General features: G+C 42.1%; 1 protein-coding gene across 2 annotated transcripts in view; it reads left to right on the forward strand.

Annotated features, from left to right (window-relative positions):
• Positions 1–23,697, forward strand: part of KCNS3 (potassium voltage-gated channel modifier subfamily S member 3) — a 323,313-nt gene extending 299,616 nt beyond the window's left edge. For both annotated transcript variants that reach the window (XM_069235978.1, XM_069235979.1), the window contains exon 5: positions 21,606–23,697. In XM_069235978.1, coding sequence (XP_069092079.1) covers positions 21,606–23,144 — 1,539 coding nt within the window. In that variant the 3' untranslated portion in view covers positions 23,145–23,697. The remainder of the gene's footprint in view (positions 1–21,605) is intronic.
• Positions 23,698–23,926: the final 229 nt, after the last annotated feature.

Consider the following 23,926-nt stretch of genomic DNA (forward strand, 5'->3'; position numbering starts at 1 on the left):
ACAGTGTCCATCTTATGGAGGACATTCTGCATTCTCATTCGTGCCCAGTAACATTTTCTGAACCAGTTTCTCTGTTTTATCTAATATCACGGTGAAAAATCTAAGCCTGTAAACTATTTGCTAATATATTCTTGTGACATCAATAGTTGCTACAAATAATCGATGAATGAGGTACTATAATAACTTGCTACAAGAGACTTATGATGTCACAATTCGACTTGGTCTTAAGTGTATAAAAGAACCTTAAATTTGAGGTTATCTCACTTCCCAAAACCTTTCTCAAATACAGGAGGGTCAGTTATTGGGGTATCTTTTGTTTAATGCGGTGGGTGGGAGACTAGGCCCGGCAGGACAGAGTTGTTCTTACCTCGCTGGCCGATGGTGGCAACAGATAGCTTGCAACACCATTAGAGGGAGCTCTGTTATCAACACAATAGTCTGTCCCTATGCCTATTAGGATCCGGAGGCCTCAAAACGGCCCACACTCCCCCCGCCAGGAATACACGAGGCGACAAGCTTTTCTCGTTGGAAGAGGTTTCTTTTATTTTTTAAAGACATATTTCAAAACATCTCATAACTTCAACAAGCTAAAAATCAATAGCAAGTATAGCAAGGTTAGTCAAAAAAGAAAACATTTTTATTTATATGTTACTGAGAAATTCTTGTGACCATAACCAATCTGACAGGATCCCTTCCTGTCCTGAACCACCATTTGGACCACACAGGTGACCCATGTCTCACCTGTATCCGCAGGAGGGACGGTTATCGTGACTACACGGTACCTTGTCCTCCAGTTTCGGGTTCCGCCCCCCCCTCCAAACACCAATCAGCCCTGGGGTGTAATGGGGGGAGCCAAGAGCTGGAGCCCCATGTTCTCCCCCAGCGATCTGAGGTCTCTTACCCGCTGATCTGGAGTGTACATCCGCTGGTTGGCTCAGAACTTCAGGATCCTATCCCAGATGTCCTCCTGGGGGCCCCACCTTGGGGACCCCCTCCTATTGTTTCTAGTCACATTTTTATCTCAATTTCCAACTTCTTTCCAAACTACTAACATAAAGGAGAGGGTGGGTGGGACAATCGCGGTCTGCAACGCAGGTCCGGCCGCCGCACACAGGTAAAGAAGGACTAGCCTTCTTGGGGGGGCCTTTAAATAGCCTCCCACCAGTATGCGGCGGCCGGAACCAGCTCACAGCGAACGTCGGCCCCACGCCATGCCCCCCGCAGGACTGACTTCCGCCCTAACGCCTCGCGAGGCGTCAGGGCGGAAACCCGGCCGACCTCCAGCACCCCCGGCGAAAGGAAAGGGGGGAGTGCCCCAGGGCCCTGGAGGCCCCGTCTCCTAACGGGCCGCGCCCCCCACTTCGGTGCGGGCACTTTTCCCTAGGATCCGGAGGCCTCCAAACGGCCCACACTCCCCCCGCCAGGAATACACGAGGCGACAAGCTTTTATCGTTGGAAGAGGTTTCTTTGATTTTTTTAAAGACATGTTTCAAAACATCTCATAACTTCAACAAGCCAAAAATCAATAGCAAGTATAGCAAGGTTAGTCAATAAAGAAAACATTTTTATTTACATGTTACTGAGAAATTCTTGTGACCATAACCAATCTGACAGGATCCCTTCCTGTCCTGAACCACCATTTGGACCACACAGGTGACCCATGTCTCACCTGTATCCGTAGGAGGGACGGTTACCCTGACTACCCGGTACCTTGTCCTCCAGTTTCGGGTTCCGCCCCCCCTCCAAACACCAATCAGCCCTGGGGTGTAATGGGGGGAGCCAAGGGCTGGAGCCCCATGTTCTCCCCCAGCGATCTGAGGTCTCTTACCCCCTGATCTGGTGTGTACATCCGCTGGTTGGGTCAGAACTTCAGGATCCTATCCCAGATGTCCTCCTGGGGGCCCCACCTTGGGGACCCCCTCCTATTGTTTCTAGTCACATTTTTATCTCAATTTCCGCCACAAGGGCAACCAGGGCCCAAAAGGTCCTTCGCCCTCCCCATCCAAAAAGAGGCTGCGGGCAAAACCCCACATGTCACGGATAAATTGGTCGGTTCCCTCGTCAGATAAATGAACCTGGTCCTTGTGAAACATGTGAGTGCCTTTCAACAGTTTGTGGGGGATATTCCATAGGCGCCCTGGGCCCGGGCAGAGTTTTGCCATCTCGGCATTAAGCCGGCGAACTGACACATTGATGGTTCGAGATCTTATCCCTGCCCCCCACTTCCGACGTGGTACCATGTGTGACCAGGCGAATGCTGCCCCTGGGAATTGCTTTGCCACTCTTGTGATTTCAAGGAATACTGTCTCTCTAAGGGCATTTCGACCTAAACGCACTAAATCATTGCCCCCCAAGTGAATGATGATTAAATCCGGAGACTGCAGTCCCCCACGACCACTCGCCAAATCGACCAAATGTTGCAGCTGGGTGATGCCTCCTCCGCCAATGCCGCACCACCGAAATGCCACGCTGTGCATGTCTGCCGGCTTCGACCCACGGAGCTGTTGCAACCGGTACGCCGCCCGACGGACAAATGAATGCCCCAATACCCACACTACTCGCTGAGGCATTTGACTGAAAGAAAAGAAACATGCGCGTGAGACATCACCACCAAGCAACCCAGCCATTGTTACACCAAATCTGGCCTGATGTAACGCTTGTAACACTCTGAAGACCAACGACATATGTTCTTTAACGCGGACGCTGGAAGGCTTGCTGCCGCCGCTACCGTGGCTGTGCCAATTCTAAAGGAATGGGATGAGTACCCTTTTTGATCCACCCCAATTGTTTTCAGGGTCAACTTAAAGACTTCCAGGAACTGGTAGCGTGACAGGCAGTCTCCGCTGGGGTGAATGAACAAGGCCGGAGACTCTGTCATAGGGCGGTCTGCAAGATAACGGTTTGTAAGTAACACAGGGCATATGGGGGAACCAGGCGCCGCACAAGGTGTGATGCGTGTTCCTTTCTTCAGCTGGTCGGTCTTTGATTTACGCAACGTTATGGATAGTGTCCCATTGCATACCAGCACGTCTCTCTGCTGTAAGCCCCCTAAGTGGTCACCCTTGGAAGAGCCTACCAACTCGCTGATGTGAAAAGGCCCGTAAAAAGCCAAAGTGAAAGCCGCGGCGAAAAGAGCTGCCTCGGCTGGGGAAGGGCAGACGGGGTGGAGCGCCCTCACCATCCTTTCGAGCATAGGGGGGGTGACGGGACGCCTGGCAGCAGAGCTACCTGGGTATCCCTTGGCCCACCCCAACAAAGCCTGCCTTATAATAAAAGTATTCAGTGGCCTCTCTAATTTAAGTATTTTAGCGAAAAAACGTATCGCCGCCAAGTTGGCCTTCGCGCATGACACAGGACGACCTATGCTTTGCAAATGTTGTAGAAATGCCCCAACTGCAGATTCAGAAAATGTATCTGTAATATGCCGCGAACGCAAAAATCGCCCGGAAAAAACTGTTTTCATAAGCTGCTTTTGTGCGTGGAGCTGCAACGCAGGTCCGGCTGCCGCACACAGGTAAAGAAGGACTAGCCTTCTTGGGGGGGGGGCTTTAAATAGCCCCCCACCAGTATGCGGTGGCCGGAACCACCTCACAGCAAACGTCGGCCACACGCCATGCCCCCCCGCAGGACTGACTTCCGCCCTAACGCCTTGCGAGGCGTCAGGGCGGAAACCCGGCCGACCTCCAGCACCCCCGGCAAAAGGAAAGGGGGGAGTGCCCCAGGGCCCTGGAGGCCCCGTCTCCTAACGGGCCGCGCCCCCCCACTTCGGTGCAGGCGCTCTTCCCTACGGGACTGTCCAGGACACCCGACAGCTATTCTTATGTGGTTGGTGCAGGGGTTGGGAGGTAAGAAAACCATGCAGTCTAATACTTGCCTGCCTTAAACTGCAGAGCACTTAAAACCTTACAATAAATCCTGGGTAGCCATTTGGGGCTCTCTGTCCTCAGAAAAGAATCAAAAAGCAAAACGCCCGTGCTGCTATGTGGTGGTATAATCGTTCCCCGTGTTCACAATTACTAAATGATTTGGTATCTGACACAAGTTTGAAATGTGGTTTGCAACCTAGCCCGACATGTGAAAATTCATAGGGCCTACGCAATTTTTTTTACCTCGAGTTAATCTCTAAATCTCTAGATTCCTTTGTTTGGAAACTCCTTTTTTCAATTCAGTCATTAGGTTATAAGAGAATAAGTGATACTCTATTTTTGGTGTATTATATTGGAGTTTAGATCTTCCTGACTGCAGTATTTTTGGACCTCACAATGCACGCTAATTTTAGTAGAAACATGATTGTATCTGATTCAGAATCGAATTGGCAGGCTTGAGGAGGTTCGCATAACAGAAAGGAAACATTTAATTACCTATCTCATGTAAAATTTATTAAAGTTCTGTGTGACCTAAGGTTGGAACATTGTATTTAGTGTGTGTGTGGTTCAGGGAAAGGCAGAGCATATGTTTGAATGTAGTCTACGTTTGTGCGCTGCATACAATGTATATAAACTAAAGCACACCCAATTTCCACAGAGGCTTACATAAGGAGGTGAGCGCATGGGGGTTGGAAAAGATGTGCAATGCAAATGTGGTGACTACCCAAAAAGTAGTGACCTTTTGACTATTTACAAAACTGTTCTGGCACTTGTTATATCTACCTATGCACCTAACTGTACTGATGTATGAATAAATACAGTTTATACAAGATGTTTGTAGTAAGAGGTGTATTTGGTCTTTTTGTAAAGAAAGAATTATTAATGTTTTATTAAAAAGGCGCTATGCATATTCGTTATCTCTTCTAAGCACCGGCTTGCAGACCCTGTGCATAGAATGCCCTAACCAATTGTCGGATAAGAAAGTATGCCTAAGTCACCAATGTACATGTATACCATACAAACATGAAAACACATTACTACATGCATTTTTTACATGGGCCTTAAGAAAAAAAATTGTATAAATAGTCAACAAAAAAGCTGCAGATTGTTTATTGCAGAACTACATGTGTAATTCTGTTCCCTTGTACATTGGCCTCTTAGAACATACTTTAGTTACCCATTGTCATGTTTTCACAAGTGATATTATATAAAGCAAGTAGGGGCCAGGTCAGGAGCAAGGTGTAATTAAAAAAAAGGTAGACTCAACGGTAGGTCACATGACCATGATCTTTCATAGGCTGGGAGAATTCTCACAACCCTCAGGGCCACTCAGACAGGATCTGGGGCCCAATATCAATGTAAAGCATTTTGCACCAAGAGTTTCCGGGTGCCACAGGACACTCATACTCCCAAGGAGTGCAATGTAAAGCTTACATAAAATGCTGTGGTGGTGCTCCAGTCCTCCAGGGCACTGACTGTTCTGGAGTTTTTCTGTTGGACTGTAGGACAGGCCACAACTTTTCTTAGCCCACAGTCACTGGGGACCAACCAGGCAAGGTTTCAACAAGGAGGAGAAAAACCACACTAGTATCTCAGGTCCCTGTGGAATGATTTAGATGGGAGTTTCTGTGTTTTACTCCTGGTGGAATGCTCCAGCCACCATGAATTTTGGGTTTAGGCTTTCTGCTTTAACAATATTAGAAGATTTCTGAGAGCTCGATTTTTTAGCTTGCTGTTTTTCCAGTGAAGGTCATGCCCTGGTTTGTCAGTGAAGTGTCAGTTAATCACCCTGTGCAGATTTCTTTTCCAGCCTCTTCTGCCTGGAGAAGGTTAATCCCACCCTAATGGGCCTGTTGTAGAGGAGTGGCTTTGAGCTGTGTGCAGGCACTGTAGTATTTTACTTGGCAGACCTGTGTCCTAACCCCAGCTTCTCAGGGGGACACTGAGGTACATCTCCTGAGCTTCAAGAGGATTAATGCACAGTGTTCCCTCTTGGGAGAAAAGACGAATAGGCATGTGTCTCTTACTCATCACAATGAGTTTTGCTCATATAGGAATAGAGCGGAAGACGACAGACCAATATGCCTGTGTAGCTCCAGTCTGCAGGGGAAGTTTTGCAGAATGGTTATTAGAATTCATTTACTAATTATATGCCAATCTTTGTAGGAAGCCTCGCATACTTCAGAAAGCTGTTTGGTCAGTAGTCGGATGGCAGTAATTCTGCATGTCCCTCTATCGGTCCTCATTTCTGCTCCACCCATAGTCTCTTTAGTCTTTATATCTTCTACTTCAGTGATATCCCGCGGTGAGGGAAGTGGGTTATTCAAGTATTGCCATATTTTTTCCTTCCAACCCTGATTTGTGTGAGCCTGGATTGCCTGGAGACGCTAATCATTGCACATAATCCTATAGCTTTTTGGAGAGCAGAAACCTTTAGCTCTCTATTTGTTAATGCAACTAATGTCAACTTGCAACTCTGAAAATAATGTCCAAAAAATAATATGGCGATCTTGCACACGCTGTTAACTCAATTCAAAATATTAGCTTCCAGACTCTAGGCCTGGCATACACACAAAGAGTTAGTGCTCTCACGCTAGTATACAGTGAGTCGTTATATGTATGTTAAATGTACATATTTCCAGAAAAGCCCTGCCATACACAACAGTAGAGTAGTTAAGTACCCAATTCTTAATGAGAGCTGGCTCAGAGAAATATGGCAAAATTAAAAGTATGTGAAGAAGCACCGATTTAGGACTGCATGTTTGACACAATATTTTGTGTATACTCTGGACCTTTATGAATATCGGGAAAGTAGTATTAAATATTTCTGTATGGTGAGACAAATCAAAATGAATATTTTAGCACAGCTTTAGCTCAGAGTTTGACTACAGTAAAGTACAGCAGACTTACACTCTAGTTAAAAAAAACAAAAAATTCTTTCAATATGACCCATTTAATTATAAGCCTGCAATGGCCATGATAAATGTACTCAAGGTATCATCTATGGCAGAATATGTGTATGCAGATGGCAGGTTGACTTAGTAGTATTTTTCACTCAGCCCATTCACTGTACAAGTGTGTGTACCTGTGCTCATATGTAAGTGGTGCAGGGCCTCTTATCCCTGCAATGCAGGGGTGGGCTTTATTTTAAAAGGTGAGCACTGGCAGTTTCCACTCCAGTCCATGTTAGTACAAGAGTACAGTCAGTGAGACTTACAATACAAACACAAGTCCAAAATCAAAAAATCTAGGTGGTGGGTTAAGCTTGTCAGAATCCACTTCCTGGCACTAGCTCTGAATCCTATGAAAACATGAACCGTGGGGTTAGATTTGGTCAGCTGAGCGGAGATAGCATGATAGGCAATACATTTTCAGTTTGCTAAAGGAGTCTTCTTGAAGCTACATGAATTGAGTTATAGAGGCCACAATTAAAAATCTTGCTCATCTGTTCTTGATCCAAGTATTAGGGCTGCATTATACATTTCTCTAATCAAGCCCTGAGCTCATTGTGACAAAATAACACAACACCTATATTTTGCGGAGTAAAAACTTTCTTAATCACAAAAGCTGTGAGGAGATAGAAAATGTAATGACCGAAATCTGAGGCACAAAGGAAATCTTGCAGTGAAGCCTGAACCTTACAATGTAGACAACCTGAACTGTTGATGAACATGCTGTCAACTCCTTAGCCAAAACAATGGGTCTGTTGGAGTGTAGCTTTTATAATCAAAATTAACATGAACTGCTTGCAATTTAAGGAACAATGAAGCCACATAGAAAACGCATTAATATGTTTCTAATGTACGCATTTGAAATGTGCCCACGGGGAGTGGCCACTAATGTATACGATGATTAATGAAATTGACTAATGATGAATCAATAATGTACTAATGTATGATTTTGTATTAGCACTAAGAATTATATGTTAAGGTTTTGCTAAATCACTCACTTAGCCTTAGTTAGCAAGGGTCTGGGCATAGCTGCCTGGTCTCATATTAAATGTGTTTTTCTAACGTGCAATGTGCTGTCTTCCTGAAGGACATAAAGCTGTACTTTTCCAGAAGCTAGAGATGTGTGTGTGTAACTGTAGTAAATTCTTTCTCATGAAACCTGACTTGCTCAAGGAGACATTCTTGCCGAATGCAACAGTGTAATTTGCAACAGGTACAAGGTTGCTTGTACTGGTAAAGACAATGGAGCTACTAACTGAAGCCGTGCGTGTAACTTTTTCTTACCTGCCATCTCACCCGATGAAGACTTAAATCACAGGAGCCAATGGACTGCATGAGAACTGTCTTAAGTGAAAATTCTAGTAAGGGGACCAACAGACTATTGGATAGAGATAATGGTGTGCCAAATACGGACCAATTGGAAATTAGAGACTTGTCTGGAGAATTCAATTTAACAACGCATCACAAGGGGAAATCAGCCAATTTTACGTGAACCATTTGCGTGCCTTTATCCTGCCACCTTCCTCAGCCATTTTCGTGTCTCTTACTGAGACATTAGAGGGACACTCTTTGTGTTGATCTGATATTCTGATTTAGTCTTTGCTGCTTGATTCCTTAAACCATCCCCAACCCTTTTTGGCCTTGCCCGATACTTAGTTTCCTCCTTATGAGGGAAGTATTCCTGATTGCCCTGTCTTGCTGAACTTTGCTGCTTACCCTGGCTGATGGCGGATCGACTGCTGTCCTGAGGACGAAGACTGATTCTGTATGCTGACCCATTACAGAGGGTAACTATATGATAATGAAATTGTAATTGTTTGCCTTTTCTTTCTAGGTACCAACTGCTCTTTGATAGAGACCATAGCTAGATGTTTTCCAGATTTGTGTCACCAAATTGTTTTGCATGAAGCCCAACATGCTGATGCTAATTTGAGGCTAGTTAAGGAGTTCACTGACATTGGGTGCAAATGGACAAATGACTGGATTTTGCATCGTTGAATAACGTAGTAATGCTACTCGGCTAAAGTTGATTCATGTTAACGTCGTGCTTTGTTCTAATGTTCATGATCTTTGCCTTGCTTAAATCTTACTCAAGTTGCCATATTGTGACATTAATGATGTGTGTCCTGGTGTTGAGACTGATAAACTTGCTGGTAGAGTGTAACTAATAGGGAATAAATATCATAACTATTACTAAATTCCGTGTGGTTATTCGTGGCTGAAAGGTCATGGTGAGTTTCGATTCTTAATTAATGTCATTAACAAATTCGGTTGATTTGGTATTGTGAATATTGATGATGTGATTTATCTAGTGATTGAAATGTGGAATAGTTATCTCGTCTTAAGGTGTCTCCAATCAGGGTCAAAAGGTTTATCGACCTAAAACGAGTCCCCGAGCAAGTAAAGTACCTAGGTCGGGACGCGTTATCAGGTCCAAACTCCCTTCTAGTTCCACCTTCATTTCAGTCTCGGCTGAATTTTGCTTCAGCCAGTTAGAGCTCATCCCGGAACTGATTTCCCCTTTGCAGAATATTTCAGGTGTTGTTGCCTGGTCACCATCTATTGTTATATAAACAGAGTGTCATAAGCAAACATTTGAAAGAAATCAATCATTGTCCATCAGCTTAGCCAGTTGCTCCACGAAGGTGCTAAATAGAATACAAGAGAATGCTAAATCCTGTGCTGAGAACCTTAGATGAAACCATAGGAAGACAGACTTCAGGTGTTTTATCTGACAGCAATGACACAAACTAAAGAGATGTAAGTAGATAAGGCGGACGGGATATCTGTCACATTTCCATACTTCCATTCTTATTATCTCAGAATTTGTAATGATCTTACACTCTTTTTCTTGAATCGTGAGTAAAGAAATTATATCTGCCCACCCAGGTATGGCAATAGTGCCAGCATAGCCACAAGACAAAGTAAGGTAGCAGTCTTGTCCCACACAATTACAGAAGATCAGAATTACTATTTTAGTGTATGGCAGTGACTGAGCTATAAACATTCTGTTTTGCTAGGGCCACTATCGTACACCATTCATTTGTTTTTATCTGAAAGCAAGCAAGGTGTACGTCACACAGTCCAATAGCTTAATGTTACTTCACGTGTTGGACAGAATACCTTCATCCTAATAACATTCAATACTGTTTATGTACCTTCATTTGTTGCATCTGACTTTTTTGGACAAACCATAGCGTATGTGGCGTGGACTTCTTATTTACTTCACTCTGAAGCTCAGTCACTGGTTGATATGTTTTACTGACATAAAGTGAAAATGGTTAAACATTTTAAAATTATTTAGAAGCATGCGTGTGCTATTTTTCGATTACATTTTTTTTTTTGCACAACTGAAATCTAATGTGTGACCTTTAAAACGTATACATAATTGGAAATTGCCAGTGTATATGAGAAAAAAATGACTTTCCGTATTTATGCTATGCCCCTTTTTTATAAATAAGGCGAAGTAGTTAAACGTGTCTGAAATAATTTGCTATATTTCACTAAAGCACCGTAGCTCATTTACTATGGTTCCATTAAGCCATCAGAACCACTTCAAGGGAATTTAATTTTGCAGACACCGTTACAACGTAATGTAAAATGGAAAGTGCTGGCATATCAATTATTTAGTGTTTCTGCCAGTGCAGTCCGAGCAGCGTAATATTAGTGCCCTAGAACAGAATGTGAAATTTGGAAATATTAAATTTTAACTGTTGGAAATAATTAGCAGAAAACAAATAAAGCACAGATGCTACCCTAAACCCATTTCTTCAATGAATTGTGTATTTTCCAGTATAGTTTGAATAGCTTGAAGTGTTGTTGAGCCGTGTGTCTAAAGCAGCAATACCACTTTACATGAGACACAGTGCTTCACAAAACACCGTGATACGTTTAAATTGTAATTCATGTCAATGTGAGGATCAATATTTTTATAGTTATAAACTAATTATACATTTTACCTTGTTGGAGTAAACGGAGGTCAAACCTGTAGATTTGTGGATTTATTTCCGTACAGAACTACAAAAGTCAAGACAGGTGTTAGTATGAAACGTATAATAAAATTGCTCATCTTTGCCCCGTTCCAGACCGGATTCTGGTTACAGATTTGCTAGCATCCTCGCCACGTCTGTCCACGCTGCTCTGTGTGATGCTGACAGCCTGACTCACAATGTTTTGTGCATCAATTTACTTTATCCCCTGAGTTAATTTCTGAACACTGAAAATGCGCTTGTATGGATCATGTTCTGCATTCATAAAGGGAGGAGAATAAGTGATGAACACGGACATTTCTTGGAGAGGATCCCAGCAGGATGAAGTGAATGCTCACAGACTTATGTTTGTACCTATTCAAATGCTCCTTGGAGATAATATTTCAAACTTTTGGAGACAGACAGAATTGAGTTGGAAACAGGTGGAACATTCCCATGGTTTTTAAACCAAATACCTATTGATTTTTCAAAACATAAAACAAACTAAAAACATGATGCTTTTTGCAGTCCTAGCTCCGAAAGAATTACAGTCTCCACTATCGTTATTATAGCAATTAAATAAGGATACACCTAGAGCAAGCTCTGTGTCTGCTCTTCAGCCTTCAGAAAATAGAGCATCAAACTATGATCCTGTCTGAAAGTCTCTTCACAGTTATATTACAGGGAGTGCAGAATTATTAGGCAAATGAGTATTTTGACCACATCATCCTCTTTATGCATGTTGTCTTACTCCAAGCTATATAGGCTCGAAAGCCTACTACCAATTAAGCATATTAGGTGATGTGCATCTCTGTAATGAGAAGGGGTGTGGTCTAATGACATCAACACCTTATATCAGGTGTGCACAATTATTAGGGAACTTCCTTTCCTTTGGCAAAATGGGTCAAAAGAAGGACTTGACAGGCTCCGAAAAGTCAAAAATAGTGAGATATCTTGCAGAGGGATGCAGCACTCTTAAAATTGCAAAGCTTCTGAAGCGTGATCATCGAACAATCAAGCGTTTCATTCAAAATAGTCAACAGGGTCGCAAGAAGCGTGTGGAAAAACCAAGGCGCAAAATAACTGCCCATGAACTGAGAAAAGTCAAGCGTGCAGCTGCCACGATGCCGCTTGCTACCAGTTTGGCCATATTTCAGAGCTGCAACATCACTGGAGTGGCCAAAAGCACAAGGTGTGCAATACTCAGAGACATGGCCAAGGTAAGAAAGGCTGAAAGACGACCACCACTGAACAAGACACACAAGCTGAAACGTCAAGACTGGGCCAATAAATATCTCAAGACTGATTTTTCTAAGGTTTTATGGACTGATGAAATGAGAGTGAGTCTTGATGGGCCAGATGGAAGGGCCCGTGGCTGGATTGGTAAAGGGCAGAGAGCTCCAGTCCGACTCAGACGCCAGCAAGGTGGAGGTGGAGTACTGGTTTGGGCTGGTATCATCAAAGATGAGCTTGTGGGGCCTTTTCGGGTTGAGGATGGAGTCAAGCTCAACTCCCAGTCCTACTGCCAGTTCCTGGAAGACACCTTCTTCAAGCAGTGGTACAGGAAGAAGTCTGCATCCTTCAAGAAAAGCATGATTTTCATGCAGGACAATGCTCCATCACACGCGTCCAAGTACTCCACAGCGTGGCTGGCAAGAAAGGGTATAAAAGAAGGAAATCTAATGACATGGCCTCCTTGTTCACCTGATCTGAACCCCATTGAGAACCTGTGGTCCATCATCAAATGTGAGATTTACAAGGAGGGAAAACAGTACACCTCTCTGAACAGTGTCTGGGAGGCTGTGGTTGCTGCTGCACGCAATGTTGATGGTGAACAGATCAAAACACTGACAGAATCCATGGATGGCAGGCTTTTGAGTGTCCTTGCAAAGAAAGGTGGCTATATTGGTCACTGATTTGTTTTTGTTTTGTTTTTGAATGTCAGAAATGTATATTTGTGAATGTTGAGATGTTATACTGGTTTCACTGGTAATAATAAATAATTGAAATGGGTATATATATTTTTTTTGTTAAGTTGCCTAATAATTATGCACAGTAATAGTCACCTGCACACACAGATATCCCCTAACATAGCTAAAACTAAAAACAAACTAAAAACTACTTCCAAAAATATTCAGCTTTGATATTAATGAGTTTTTTGGGTTCATTGAGAACATGGTTGTTGTTCAATAATAAAATTAATACTCAAAAATACAACTTGCCTAATAATTCTGCACTCCCTGTAATGTGGAAAAGCTCATTTGTGTAGGGTTTATGCGCGTAGACTTTCTGACACAGTGCTGCACGAAATCCTCCACTCCACATCTCATTGAGTACTCCTTTGATTCCTAGTGATTTTCTGAAAAGTCAGTTACAGTCTACAAGTTCAGGAGTAAATGAATGGGAGCTCAAATCTTTAAATCCAATCAATATAGAACTATGCTTTACTGATGTCTTAATTATCAATTTAGCTTCAACATTTCTTTAGGAATAAAAGAGATGAAAATGGATGAGTTTTGTTTTGGGAAGAGAAAAATAAGAAGACTAAATAAAATGGCCTACAGAAAGAAGAAATAGCCATAGAGAGAAAGTAGGAATGCTGGCAAATGTGGAATTCAAATACTGTTGTCAGACTATTGTCTGACAAATATAGTACACTAAATATTGTTTGAAAAAATATCGCCCCATTCGAATGAATAATAAATGGTTTATACCCAGTGGGCCAGTATTTTTGTATTCGATATTTGGGTTACAATAATTATGTTGACAGTATTTCTTTATATAATATTTTGGCCTACAGCCAGCAGGAGAATTAGAATAGGTGCACCAGTTTGCACATTGAAAACCTTTGTGGCTTGCAAGAAGTATAACTTGCAATATTTTTGTAATGAAAAAATCAATCGATGCTAGGTTTCAGACTGGGCATTAAAAACAAGGAAACAATTCAAAGGGTAAATCGGTATACCTTTATTCTCGTTAGGAGTACATGGGATTTCTGAATGATGTGTTCAGAGTTACAACAATCTTCAACCGCTTTGTCTAGCTAGTGGCAGAGAAGTGAAGATGCCCCCGCCTCTGGCGGTCATCGCACGTTCAGTCCTACCATGTGTAGCTTGTCTACAGCAGCCTAAAAACCTGCTGCCAAACCTGGCAAAACACTCCGTTTTGACAGATGGAAAACCCTGCTTTTAAATATTAATTGTTCACCTCTAGGTGTACCTCGTTGCTCTAAAAGTAGAATGTCTGATTTTCAAAAGAGGAATGTGTGCACAATTAAAGTTGGCATGCTCCTTCAGTGACTAGCCCCTAAAAGCGATTTTGACTGGCAAGGTTGTAGCTGGGTCCTAAAAATGTCAAGATACAGGCTATAAAGTTTAATCTGCAGTGTCTGATAGAAAAACGAGTAGAATAATCATCCAAAGAATATTTTCATATTTATTAAAATCCAATTCATTGGTGAAGTAAGTTTAAAAAAAATAAATATTTAGGAAATGTATCTTTTTAAAATGTACCTTGTCCCTGCCTGAAGTTCCTGGCGGCTAATTTTCCTTAGCCTGCTAACAGCTGCCCAGCCTTTGCTTGACAATAATTACTCTCCCAGTAGCTTAGGCCTGGTTACAGGTTGGGCTGGATTTGGGATATATAATCCATATAAGCTCAGAAATGGCAGCTGTGAAGGTTTCAGGAACATCATTGACCTGAAAAGGTGAGGCCTTTCCCATTCCTAGTTTAGTATGAGAAGAGATTTGGGTGAAGAAAAGCCATTACTCCCCAGACCAACAGCAGCCAGACGGGCCCAAACCCAGTGAGAGGGAAGCTACTCAGAGCCAGTTTGGAGAGGACACAGTAGAGGGGACTGTTCATTTCCCTAACCATACCTCTGGGTGGGCACAAGGGTTTTGCACAAGAAAGGAAGAATTTACCCTTCTTGGAATTGAGGAGTAAGTTGCACTGTGGAATTTCTACAGAAGAGCAAACAGGAACTGCTGTCAAAGTAGGCAGGGTTACCTCTGGGAACCTTTATCATATTGGTTATAGAGCGGTCAGGAGCAACCCCGAAAATACTAGCTAGTGCAAAACATAAATGTAGCAGCCTACAGAACCTTTCTTGAAACACTTTTTGGGTACCCAATATCAGAAGAGGACAAGATATGCTGTTGGTGATCTGTGTGGAGGCCTGAATGACTGGACCTGCTTCCACTTGCACTAAGGACTGAGAAGTGGTTTCCAAGAGTAGCTGATTTCCTGTGTTACTATAGGGACAAAACTCCAAGAATCCTTTTTCCTGAAGTGAGAAGTTGTTTAGTGCCAAATGGACCTATACGTAACCCTGCTGGTGACCTGTGCTGCAGTGCATCCTGGGCCCCTAACTGCTCTCCCTGAGATGCAGGGAGCCATAACAGTGACCTAGCGAAGCTGCTCCAGAAATCCTGAAAAACTGACTTAGGAAAGTTCTGGACTTCTAAGAACTCTGGAATGTCAGAGGGACCTTGCGGCAAAGGTGCCCGATTTTGAGGCGATTTCCTCAGGTACAGTTTCAGGCAGTGTCAATATTTTGAGCTTCAAAAGAAAGACTAAGAAAGAAGGTAAAATCTTTGACCAATGTATGCGATCCGCGCTCCATCACGGTCAGCCTGAAATTGCACCTAGATACTGGTTTACCACCTCTATAGACTATGGTTTATGATTTATACATAGTGCTTTTTGGTGCTGTTTTTTCTTAACTCTTGAAAAATTAATATCTCCTACCCCCCTTTTGCATTTCTGTCCTTTTGGTGTCATTTTTTGTATTACAGTTTACCTATTTTGGGATTTTTAATGTTTGATGTTTTTACTTTATTACTGTTTTGGCTCTGCATAAATACTTTCCACATTGCAAAAAGTTAAGCCTGTGTGAGCTGTGCCAGAGCTACGGAGAGGTTGAGCTCATTTTAATTTAGTGACTTTTGAGGTTCACCCTGACAAGTTAATGTTACTATGCTGCCCACTCCAAACATTAATCTACTTTCTTTTAGAGATGTTCATAACTTGCATATTCAAGCTGGCCATTATGATCAGTGATAATATGTACCATGCAGTATTGATAGCTGCCCATTGCATGATAGGAACCATAGACACTTCTAGGCCCTTACAGGATTTCCTGGGTATTCACCTAAAGGTGGTAATTAAGGAATATTGTTTTCTTTAAACACAATCTTATGGCAAATGACATGAGGTGGCATGAAATGAATATATAACTAATGGTAGGGTATTAATCATTTCATATCATGTTCTTGATACAAGAAAGAGGCCTATGGCCTCATTCGTTTAGGCAATAATTCAAAATTGCTAGCTCCAATATAGTCTGGCTTCTTATGACTTGAGGGTTTTCAACATCATGGCGGTCATTCTGACCGCGGCGGGCGGCGGTCACCGCCCGCCATGCGGTCAGCGCCGAATGACCGCCCTGCGGTCAAAAGACCGCGGCGGCCATTCCAGCCTTCCCGCTGGACCGGCAGGCGACTGCCAAAAGGCCGTCCGCCGGCCCAGCGGGAAAGCCCCTGCAACGAGGAAGCCGGCTCCGAATGGAGACGGTGGAGTTGCAGGGGTGCGACGGGTGCAGTGGCACCCGTCGCGATTTTCACTGTCTGCTAAGCAGACAGTGAAAATCTTTGTGGGGCCCTGTTAGGGGGCCCCTGCACTGCCCATGCCAGTGGCATGGGCAGTGCAGGGGCCCCCAGGGGCCCCACAACTCCCGTTCCCGCCATCCTGGTTCTGGCAGTGAAAACCGCCAGAAACAGGGTGGCGGGAAGGGGGTCGGAATCCCCATGGCGGCGCTGCAAGCAGTGCCGCCATGGAGGATTCCCTGGGCCAGGGGAAAACCGGCGGGAAACCGCCTGTTCCCCTTTTCTGACCGCGGCTTTACCGCCGCGGTCAGAATAGCCCTGGAAGCACCGCCAGCCTGTTGGCGGTGCTTCCGCGGTCCCCGGCCCTGGCGGTCCTGGACCGCCAGTGTCGGAATGACCCCCCATGTCTCCAATGGGTTGCTTTGAAGGGTGGAAAGTATCTGGAAATATGGGCCTTGCTAGAACATATTTGTTTCCTCATTTGATGATGTAGTTGAAGCCATTGACTCATATATGCCTGGGCAAGAGCTTTTCTCCATCTTCCTCTTCTAGGTTTAGCTGTCCGCTCACAACTTAAATTCCGACCTATTCCTCTATATAGTTTGTTCCTCCTCTTTTTATCATGACACGAAACGTCTTCTACTCCTCTCAAATTTGATTGTTTCAAAGGTCTTTTACCTTTCTGTACCTTTATTTTGTGAAGGGCATGACCTCTTTTTTTCTAAGCGGTATCAAATAGTATACATATACCACAATGCCACAGCGCAACACAGGCAGCCTTTATGGCCTTTTTGAAATGTTCTGTGCTGCCCTGTATGAGTGTTAAAAAAAAAGTGTTTGGCTTTGGAAAACTTTGCATCCGTGCCGGTGGTCTGCACTCAGGGGTTGCTTCCTTGCTGGAAGAGGTACTTAAGTATTTTACCATTTAAATTGTTCTGCAGAATTCAATGTCAGCACAACCTTCATGTTTATCTGAAGAGCTTTAATGAAAGGGAAGCCTCATGATCTCAGATTACCTCAGTCAAATTTTAACTGTCCTGGTTACAAGAAAGACGACTATTTCATTGAAAAATGAGCAGTGATTTACTCTAAATGCAGAATGAAAGTGAAAGCTACAAGGACTACATCTCCCACAATGTAATGAGGGTCCTAGAAAAGGTGCTCTTACTGCCGACACACACAAGTGAAACGTTTTCCTGCTACTTTGTCACAATGATGCCGCTGCCTTTGGTTGTGGTCTGATTGGTGGTTTACTTTCCTATCTTTCTGTGCCTTTCTAATCTCGAATATAGTACTCCTGTAAAGGATTTATGGGTTTGTTTTAAAGTTTTGTTCTAACCGAATATCCTCCAATTTCTGCAGCAGACTTTAAATAAGCTACAGAATCCATCAGGTTCATTTCCTCCACCATAGGTATAGAGTTTTCTATAGAAATTGAAGAATTTTCAATTATCACTGAACTCTAATTCAGGTCCTAACTTTGCCTTATGCACGATGGCTCTGGTAGAAACAACAGGTCACGTGATGTCACTTGAGCAATGCCAACTTAGCCTTTCATCCATACAAAGTAGATACATTGAGTAAATTCAAATGTAGCAATAGTTTATGCTAGTTTTACATTTTGAATTATCAAAAACTGGCCCTCATACTTAAAAGGATTCATTTCTCTTCAGACCAGTAGGTCTCTAACAGAAACACACATTACCTGGACATGCGTGATGCTAATATGCAGCTCACCGACCAGCAATTGAGCTACATTTTGTCAAACATTCAATCAAGCTATCTCTTGAAAGCATCCTGGGTGATTTGATGTACAATAATTTTGATTTATTAAAGGGATAGACAAAGTAAGATATCTGTAGCGGTTGCTTATAGAATTATGGGGAGCTGGAGCGTGAGGAAATGATGCATGCTTATGCAGAAAGTTAAAGTTATTTTAGGTCAAGAAATGTTGATATTTTTAAAGAATCACCATAGGAAGTCATGGGTGATGCCAAAATGATAGCAGGAGTTAGAGTATTAAGCATTATGTCGTGAGGTGATACCACAGTAGGGGTGTGGACAGGAAGCAGGTAGAGGTGCCTCTAGATTCAGGTTTGTTCACCACCCATGACCGGAATATGGGAAGCATTGAACAGTGTGGACCATAGAAAAGAAAATCAATTAGTTATACAGTTTCTCCAAACTCAAAGTCACATTTTCAGCCATTATTGCTGGGACTGTTAACAACCCTTGATGCAGTTGCCTCCCTGCATAAAGACATATTTTCATTCCTTGTTGATGCTGGTTTAAAGTGCTTAGCTTGTAGAACTGGTGTAACTTCTGCCAAGGTGATGGACACAGATCAAATGCTACTCAGGTAATGAAACATCGATTTAGATGTCCAACTGTCAGACAGGTATTGCTAATGAAATACCTTACTTGAGTGTGGAGTATAAACAACAGAACACAGAGGACTGCACTGAAAGAATAATTCATTTAAGACTAAACTCTGGACTAACTGCTGGAGAGCAGGCACCACACCTGTGATGTCCATGGTTTGGTGAAATGGATTACAATGTTGGGGATGTTATTTTGGCATTCCATAGGTTTATCTTAGTAGCTCTGCTCAGACACTTAAGCACAACAAACAGAGGAGGATTGCAAGAAGTGAAAGATTGCTAACAGTAAAATGTACTAAAAATATGTTTCTATGTGGCTTGCTGTTCTTCATCTTTGATTCTCAGAATCTTTTCTTTTGTCATTAGTTTAATCTTGAAGACCTCCTGTTTTGCACTACTACAGAAATTCCACCTGGCATGTGTGTTGGCCTTTGTTTAATTTTTGAATCCTATAATTTAACCTCTGGAGTAGACTAGGCCTGCTACATAACCTTCAGCCACATGTGCGCTGCTGAAATTGACTGCTTTTGTTCTCCCATGTCAACGCCTCTGCTTGAAGAATGGCCAGACTGCTTGTTATGGGGTCAGGATGACACTGGAAAAAATACAATATTAAGCACTACCCTTTTATAAGACAACAGTAGACTTGCTGACCACACTGCATGTTGCCCATGACTCGGTAATAAGTTTGTGTACCAGGGTTATTTTTCCTGTAATGCAAACTCAATATCATTCAGCTTAGACAATTTCACTATCTGCTGATTGCCGGGGCACAGACCCTTGCCTTACAATAAGAAATATAAATTAATCTTTCGTTGAGATCTTTGAAGCAACGGCAGTGATTGGTATGAAAATCAAATCCTGTAGATAATTTGGTCTGAAAGATCAAATCTAAACTCTTAATTACATACCTCCTTTTTTGGTACTTGTAATATTGTATACCTTAGCCAGGATAAGCAAAGTAATGAAATATTCATGTTTGCGATTGGAAGACATCTTTAATAGTAAGATATTTACGCCTTGCATTACCTTGGTGAAAATACATTTCTGGCTGTAGAGTTATGAATAGAGTGTGTTGTCCTGGAGACGGGGTGAATTCAAGGATGACATCAGTTGGAATGTGGGAGAATGGACTGCTGGACGGAGCAGGACAAGGAGGGCTGCTGCATGTAAGTGAACTGGAGATGTTATTGAAATGAAAAGGACTTTTAAGGGCACTGTGGTCAAGACCCATCTTTACAATGGCTTTGTTGCTTAGGCAAAGGCACTGACTGTGAGTCAACGATTCCCTTATTGAAGCCTGTATAACTTAGTGGGCTTTCTGATTGAACACTGTGGCATGTCAATTAAAAGTGACATCAGGACTGTGGCTCTTTTCTCCCATAGGCTGCCAGTGGATTCCCTATAGAAAAATACTTGCAATGCAAAGTCCCAGCTATCTGCTGGCCATTTACTTTCACAACTCTTCATGACCATAACTAATCTATCTGCCTCCCAAGAGCTGCCTGCAAATGGCAAAACCCAATGAAAAACATATAGAGGAGGGATTAACCTGAAGCTACTGCCCTAAACATGTACCAATGAATTACTCAACCATCACTTAGCTCTTTACAAAAAGGTAGACAGCTGAAACTCTCTTCTGCACTGCCTATGCAATCTGTTGGGATAATGCCAGCATACTCTGGTGACCTCTCTTTAAGTTGGATATAGAGTGTAAAAAGGAGCCCCTAAGTCTGTTGGACAACAAGTTGGAGTTGAACTTGCAGGCAGTTCTAGGTGAAATTTAGATGCTGCCATTAAAAGTAGCAAGCTCATCAGAATGAAGTAGGAGGAAAGTGTTGCTTGTGAGGTCTTCCTGTGGATTGAAACAGAATCACCTACTATTCGTATTCCAGTTCACGTTTTTAAATACAATTATTATGGTACTGGCACTCCAAAACCATCAAGATCCAAAAGAATAAACAAAACTCTGTTGATTGCCTTATTCCAAAACAACATTCTCTAGTCTGTCAGAAGAACATTCAAAGGGCTGTTCCTTCCTCTTACTCAAACACCAGCTTCTCAGACTGATTCTGAAAACTGGCTGAGGCAACTTCTTGCGCTGATCTAATTGGGCATTTGTACTGCGCTATTGGCTAAACACTATTTTCTATACTTTAAACATAGGCGCTGCCTCATGTGATGCAAAGAGATTGTCTCAAAATGTCTAACAAACTATGTTTTCCATGTTTTTAACATAATTGGTCACTATTATTCACTTTACCAATGTCTGCACATTTTAAAAGCCTCTGCCTTTTGTCACACTCAATAGTGTCACACACTGAGCAAAGCAAGCCCAGTTGTTTCTATCTGGATTTGATAGACACACCTTGACATATATTAACTTGTGAATGTTTGTCTTAGATAATTATACTTTTAGGAGTACCCGCTGGGTAAGAGTTAAGTTAAGAGTTTAAAACTGTATGATGCTATTAGAATGCAAGTGGTACTATAGGTGAATCAGGAAATAAAAAATAATGATTGCATAACGAGAAAACTACAGATTTTATCATTTATTGCTCAAGAAAAGTATAGCAAGCATCACACAATATGACAATTTGAGGTTTGGACAGCTGTCAATTGTGGCCATTTAGTGTGATACTTAATTTTCTGCATTATCAAATCATATCAATGTTATTATTTTTAGAGGTTTGATATCGTTTTGTATATATGACTTTTTTTTTTTAGAATAGTTGATTAAAAATTATTTTGATAACCATTAGAGTTCTGCAACAATAGTAGGAATAGTAGGAATATCATTGAATTGGTTAATCACTTGCGTTTTCTTTTCTAGGTACAATGTAGCCTATATGGCTTGCAAATTGATGGCGACAAACCTACATTCAAAATGGTGTATGGTGATATATTCCACAGACCTGGAAAAAGCGATGAGATTGTCAACTTGAACGTTGGAGGTTTCAAGCAATCTATCCATCAAGGCACCCTCCTTCGATTTCCTCACACAAGACTTGGAAGACTGATCAAGTGCCACTCAGAAGAGGCTATACTGGAGCTGTGTGATGACTACAATGGCACCAGCAAAGAATATTACTTTGACAGGAATCCATCGTTATTTAAATACATCTTGAACTTCTACTACACTGGAAAGCTTCACGTCATGGAGGAATTGTGCATTTTTTCCTTCTGTCAGGAAATAGAGTATTGGGGGATCAATGAGCTCTTCATTGGGGCTTGCTGCACCAATAAATATCACGAGAGGAAGGATTTTACTAGTGAGAGAGACTGGGATCAAAAAAGCGATGTAAGAAGTGAAGACTCTTCCTTAGACGAGTCATCAATGTTTGAAAAAGAGTTAGAAAAGTTTGATACTCAATGCTTTGGTGAACTGAGAAGAAACATATGGGTTAGACTAGAAAACCCAGGATACTCCTTATCAGCAAAGGTGATTGCAATTTTCTCGATAAGTGTGGTCCTTACTTCCATTGTGATTATGTGCATTCATAGTATGCCCGAGTTTCAAAGATTTGATGCCAATGATAGGGAAATAGAAGACCCTGGTTTAGAAGTAGTGGAGATTATTTGCATCATTTGGTTCACAACTGAGCTCATGATAAGACTTGCAGCTGCTCCAAGTCTAAAGAAGTTCTGGAAAAACCCAATGAATATAATAGATTTTGTCTCAATTATTCCATTTTATGCAACTCTCGCTGTAGACACAAAAGACGAGGAAAATGAAGGAATTGAAAACATGGGAAAAGTTGTTCAAATACTTCGCTTGATGAGAATATTTCGCATCCTGAAGCTTGCCCGGCATTCAGTAGGGCTACGTTCTTTGGGGGCAACTTTGAGACATAGTTATCACGAGGTTGGGCTACTGCTGTTATTTTTGGCAGTTGGGATTTCTATTTTTTCAGTTCTTGTTTACTCAGTTGAAAAAGATGATGATATGTCAAAACTACAAAGCATTCCCATGTGCTGGTGGTGGGCGACTATCAGCATGACCACTGTGGGCTATGGGGACACTCACCCCGTCACTTTATTTGGGAAGCTTATTGGCAGTGTATGTATTCTCTGTGGTATATTGGTGGTAGCCCTACCAATTACCATTATTTTTAACAAGTTTTCTAAATACTATCAGAAACAAAAAGTTATAGATGTGGACGAATGTAATGAGGAAGAAGCAAAGGAAAAATGCAATGACTTACCTTACTTTAATATCCGGGATATCTATGCAAAAAGGATGAATTCATTTATTTCCAGCCTTTCTTCTGTTGGAATTATAGCAAGTGAGGAAGACTCTTCAGATGCATCTAGCATGCAGGACCTTGAAGCTGTTTGCCACACATCTTTAGGCAAAGGACCTATAAAATGAGTTCCCATGATTCCCAATTTCCTGCTTGCAATTTCTGTTAAAAAAGTGGTCTCTATCTTATCTTCACTGTGTCTTTAAACACCTTCCTTTTGAGCGATTTCCATTATTACAGCTTTAGAGACACTGGATTTCTTAAAAAGCACTTAATTCTCAGGGTATGACAGCCATATTTTTGCAACATGAATTTCTTTAAGAATATATGCTTCATAGTTTAAATAAGGATAAGAAAAACTCCTCATTGATGTTTTATTTTTTTACATTACTGGTATTATGCTATTTATAGAAAAAATAAAAATTATATTACATGCTGCACCTGCAGCCTAGTACTTCAGGATGCATGTGTGTTTGCACATACTGGCAGTCACGTGGTGGTAAATTGTGACATGAAGGGAGAGGCACAATCCAATCATTTAAGTTCATGGCATGTGCTGCATGTGCAACTTGAAAAAGGAATAAGAGAAAAAAGGTGATGCAAAAAATGCATGCAGAGCCATTTCCAGTGAGCAGATGTGAACTTCTGGCACCAAATAAACCTCCTAACTCAGTGAACAGATCCATTAGTGTGATGCAGCTTTTTTTAGTGCGCTTCTTGTGTTCAAACACAGCAGATTGAATGAAATATATTCGCAGAACGTGTTATGGAGGGTACTGGAGTATCATCATTATGGTGACAGGATGTCATCGCCCCTTTCACAAAGTGACCGATGTTCAACTGGGACTGGGGTGTCCATAATAAAATGTAAGGATAAAGCCTGACTTTGGAAATGAGTGCCATTCAGAGT

This window comes from Pleurodeles waltl, chromosome 5, assembly GCF_031143425.1.
Source record: "Pleurodeles waltl isolate 20211129_DDA chromosome 5, aPleWal1.hap1.20221129, whole genome shotgun sequence".
NCBI classification, from domain to species: domain Eukaryota; kingdom Metazoa; phylum Chordata; class Amphibia; order Caudata; family Salamandridae; genus Pleurodeles; species Pleurodeles waltl.